General features: G+C 55.6%; 1 protein-coding gene across 1 annotated transcript; it reads left to right on the forward strand.

The window, feature by feature from the left end:
- The first annotated feature begins 282 nt into the window (after positions 1-282).
- LOC104163875 (folate receptor gamma-like) lies at positions 283-2,381 on the forward strand. The gene is made up of 4 exons (XM_009703014.1): positions 283-420; positions 1,062-1,250; positions 1,614-1,749; positions 2,020-2,381. The coding sequence occupies exons 1-4, from the start codon at positions 283-285 to the stop codon at positions 2,379-2,381; spliced, it is 825 nt and encodes a 274-aa protein (XP_009701316.1).
- Positions 2,382-3,923: the final 1,542 nt, after the last annotated feature.

Below are 3,923 nucleotides of genomic sequence, written 5' to 3' on the forward strand. Positions count from 1 at the left end.
GTTTGAGGTTAACTGTTGAACAGCCCAAGTGCTAAAGGGCTGTTTGATACGATGTGATGTTATCCGGAGCATAACGTGTAGCTGACCTTGCAGCCTTGCTTGGGGAGGGCTGCACTGGTGTCCTTGGTGCTGTGAATTGCTGATGGTTTGCTGGTGTGTCCTCAGGAGTGCCTTGCCTACACGGCACCTCATTTACTGCTGCTTGTGGCAAAACCCCTCCTGTGCTGTCCCCTTTCTGTGCAGCTCCATCACCTCCCCAACCTGACTGGGCTGGCTGTGGGGATGGGAGTGGGGCAAGTGCTGCTTGTGCTGCTGGCTGCCTCCACGGTGATGCCTGCAAAGGACCCGTTGCTGAACATCTGTATGGATGCCAAGCACCACAAAACCCAGCCTGGCCCAGAAGGGATGCTGCATGACCAGGTATCGCTCTGCTGATGTGTTAGGTGGGATTGCCTGGGTCCCCTGCACCTCCCTCCCCAGATGATATAGGCTAGTTTGTGCTTTGGGCTTCACAACCACTTGCCTGAAGAAGAAAGCCTGTGCTTGGTATGAGACCTGTTTGCTTGCAGTTTTCTTCTAGCAAATGGCTGGGGCAGATGTGAGGATTTCTGTTAGCTCAGTGTCACCCCTCTTTAACCAGGAGGCCTCCCCTTCCCAAAGCTTGGGTACCCCAGATCGTAACAAGGTAAAGGACAGCAAGGAAAGACACTCTAATCAGCTCCCTCTGTGTTGGAGACTCTTCTTGCTAATTGAGGAGCTCTGCTCCTGGGCCCTTGGTGGAGATAGGGCTAAGAGCAACCCAGGGTGCAAGAGAAGGGAGTGTGTTTCTGTTCCTCAGGCTGGCACTAATTCCCAGTGAGGATCTGACCTCCTCCTCCTCCTGCTCTTCCTTCAGCTCCACCTTGCTGCAGCCCTGGACTCTTCAGTCCAAAGTGCCTAAGGGTTTGCCGGAGGACACCTGAAGGCTTCTTGCTGTAGGCTATGCAGGGAGCTGGCACCTGCAGCATCCTCTGACTCCCTCGAGCTGCTGCCTGCCCTGCCTGTCTCTTGCTCTGTTGTAGTGTGCTCCCTGGAAGGATAACGCCTGTTGCACAGCCAACACCAGTTCAGAAGCCCACAAGGACCAATCCAACCTGTACAACTTCAACTGGAACCATTGTGGGCTGATGCCAACCAAGTGCAAGCGCCACTTCATCCAGGACACATGCTTGTATGAGTGCTCTCCCAACTTGGGGCCCTGGATTGACCAGGTAGGATCAGATCTGCTGTGATTAAGACAACAGGGCTTGGGCTGGCCACATGATGTGTTGTGTGCTGGTCCCCTATAGAGTTACCCCTGGCATGTGTGGCAGAGCGCTTTCTAGGGGCACTGCGAACTTTCCTACTGGGTGGAAAGATTCAAAGGACTTTGCTAGCCTCTGCTTAGGTAGCCAGGCAGGCTGATGGAGGAACTGCTTGTTGTCAAGGCATGTCTCTGCTGGGGCTGAATCTCTTCTGAGATCAGCTCTGGAGCCCAATGGAACAGGCTGGGGGGCAAATCTGCGATGTGGCAGATCCTGCCCCTGAAGTCTGCAAGGACCACCGCCCATGTGCGCTGTCCTGTTCCCTTGCAGGCTGACAGCAGCTGGCGTCGGGAGAGGATTCTTCATGTGCCACTCTGCAAAGAGGACTGCGAGGAGTGGTGGGAGGACTGCAAGGACTATGTCACCTGCAAGGAGAACTGGCACAAGGGCTGGAACTGGGCAACAGGTTGGTGGGCTCTGTGGGGCAAACCTCTCCTCACCTCTGCAGGCAAGCCCCTGGCAGTGTCACAGCTGCCTGCCTGGTGGCTGGAGCCGAGACCCCCAATTGCTCTCACCTGTCTGTAGGGTTGCCAATGAGAAGGTGGCCAAGCCACCATCCATCAGCTAAGATGCAGCCATGGGCTGTGGGCAGGTGGCCTGCTCCTCCCAGGTGAAAGGACATGAGTGAAGTGTGCTAGCTCATGTTGTTTTCTTTTGCGGTGCTGTCTGTCTTCAGGAACGAATCGCTGTCCCTGGGGCTCCATGTGCAGACCCTTCAGCCATGTCTTCCCCCAACCAAAAGACCTGTGTGAGAAAATCTGGTCCAACTCCTACAAATACACCACAGAGCACCGGGGCAGCGGGCGCTGCATCCAGATGTGGTTTGACCCTGCCCATGGAAACCCCAATGTGGTTGTGGCGAAGTACTATGCTTGGAAAAAGAGATCCTCCCCTGCTTGGATGGAGAACGTGACTCCTGAGACCGACAAAGCCGTGTGTGCTCTGCCATGGCCTGCCCTGGTCCTGCTGCCTCTGGCCCTTGTGATGCTCCTGGGGGGAGCTGGGGGCCATGGAAGCCGTGGGCGGGGGTCCCTGTGACTGCTCCCTGAGGGGACATGGCTTGGACTGCTCCAGAGGAGCTGCCATAGGTAACTTAGGTCTGTCTGTTCAAACTGGTTGTGCACCCCAGTAAGTGCTCTGCAGGAGTTATGTGGTTGGACCTTGCTACCTGCCTCTACTTTCAGCTGCTGACGAAGGCAGTTATTTCCTTGCCATCCTGGGAGGGTCAATATTATCTTTGCTCCGATGTAGGAACTCCCTCACGTCTGTTTCCACCCTGTGGCTATGTGCTGGGTTGGCTGTGCTTGTTCAAGGTCCTCGGCTGAGCTCTGGTGTCTGGTCCTTCATGCTGTTCTGCCTCCCTGAAGGGTGGGGATGACAATAAAATATTCCTCTGAATCAGCCTTGCTGTACTGAAGTTAAGTGCTATTGAGGAGGCAGAAGTACTCTGGAGGTGGAGCAAGGCTGCTGGTCTGGACTTGGGAGGTGGTGGGTGTAGGATCTGTAAATGTAGGGGTCTGCCTGGGGTGGGTAGGAAAGATGTAGCTTCCTGGGCAGATGCAGATCTGCAGGGCACAGAGAGCTCCTCAGCTGCTGTGCTTGCCCCGTGCTGCTGGAGGAGGCGCAGAGGTGCCTGTGTGTCCTCACAGGGACTCCTGCAGCAGCCCACAGCTGGCCACGAGAGAAGAACCTGCGATGTCTCCTCCACGCTGCTTCTGCTTTCTTCTGAGCCAGGCGCCTCGAAGCTGGGCGTAGGAGCAGTCTGATGTTCTGTGCATGGATTGCTGGAGCTAAATGCAAACTGCTGCTGCAATTCCTGGTGCAAGTGGCACCTGCTTTCCCAGCCCAGAAAACACCTCTGAGGAGCATTCTCAGAGCTGTCCTTGACTTGCAGATGTCCAGGGATTACGTGTAGAAAGCTCTCTCCCCTCACCTACAGCCGTGCAGCTGAGGTTGACTGGTACCCCTTTTCTCCCCTGCCGCTGACCTGGTCTTGGCTGAGTATCTGTGTTGCTTCAAAACTTTTTCTTCCCCTGGGAGTAAAGGTTCACAGCCTCTCACGTGGGACTTGCCGATATCATCTGTAGCTGTGCAAAGGCTCATTGCTGTGCTTAATTTTTTTTTCTTCCTCTGCCCTGTTTGAGGCAGTCAGATCATCTCTCAGGAGGGTGGGTGGGCACCAGGATGAGGTGGATGGGGGGGCTGGGAAAGCCAGGGCTGCTTTTGCACACTGGCTCATTTGGAAATGTCAAAATACTCAGGGAAATGCCAGAGCAGCAGAGATGTCAAAGAGGTTTGCCGAGGGTGAGGGGAAGACGAAAGGGCAACGAGCATGTCCACAGCAGTCCGAGCAGTCTGGGTGGATTTCCCAGGGGGAGCAGCGCTGCCAGTCCCCCCCCAGACATCCTCCTGCGGCAGGAGCGGAGTGTGGTGGGCGATGTCCCTCTTGCCTCCGACTGCAGATAAGCTCCATCCGCCTGGGAGAGCCGAAGTGCACTGGACTGGGGCAGGTCTGCAAAAACCTGGCTCTGCAGGCAATTTTCTTGGGTGTGGAATCATAGAATGGTTTGGTTGGAAGGG

The sequence above is a fragment of the Cariama cristata genome, unplaced genomic scaffold, assembly GCF_000690535.1.
Source record: "Cariama cristata isolate BGI_N322 unplaced genomic scaffold, ASM69053v1 scaffold17106, whole genome shotgun sequence".
In the NCBI taxonomy this organism is placed as follows: domain Eukaryota; kingdom Metazoa; phylum Chordata; class Aves; order Cariamiformes; family Cariamidae; genus Cariama; species Cariama cristata.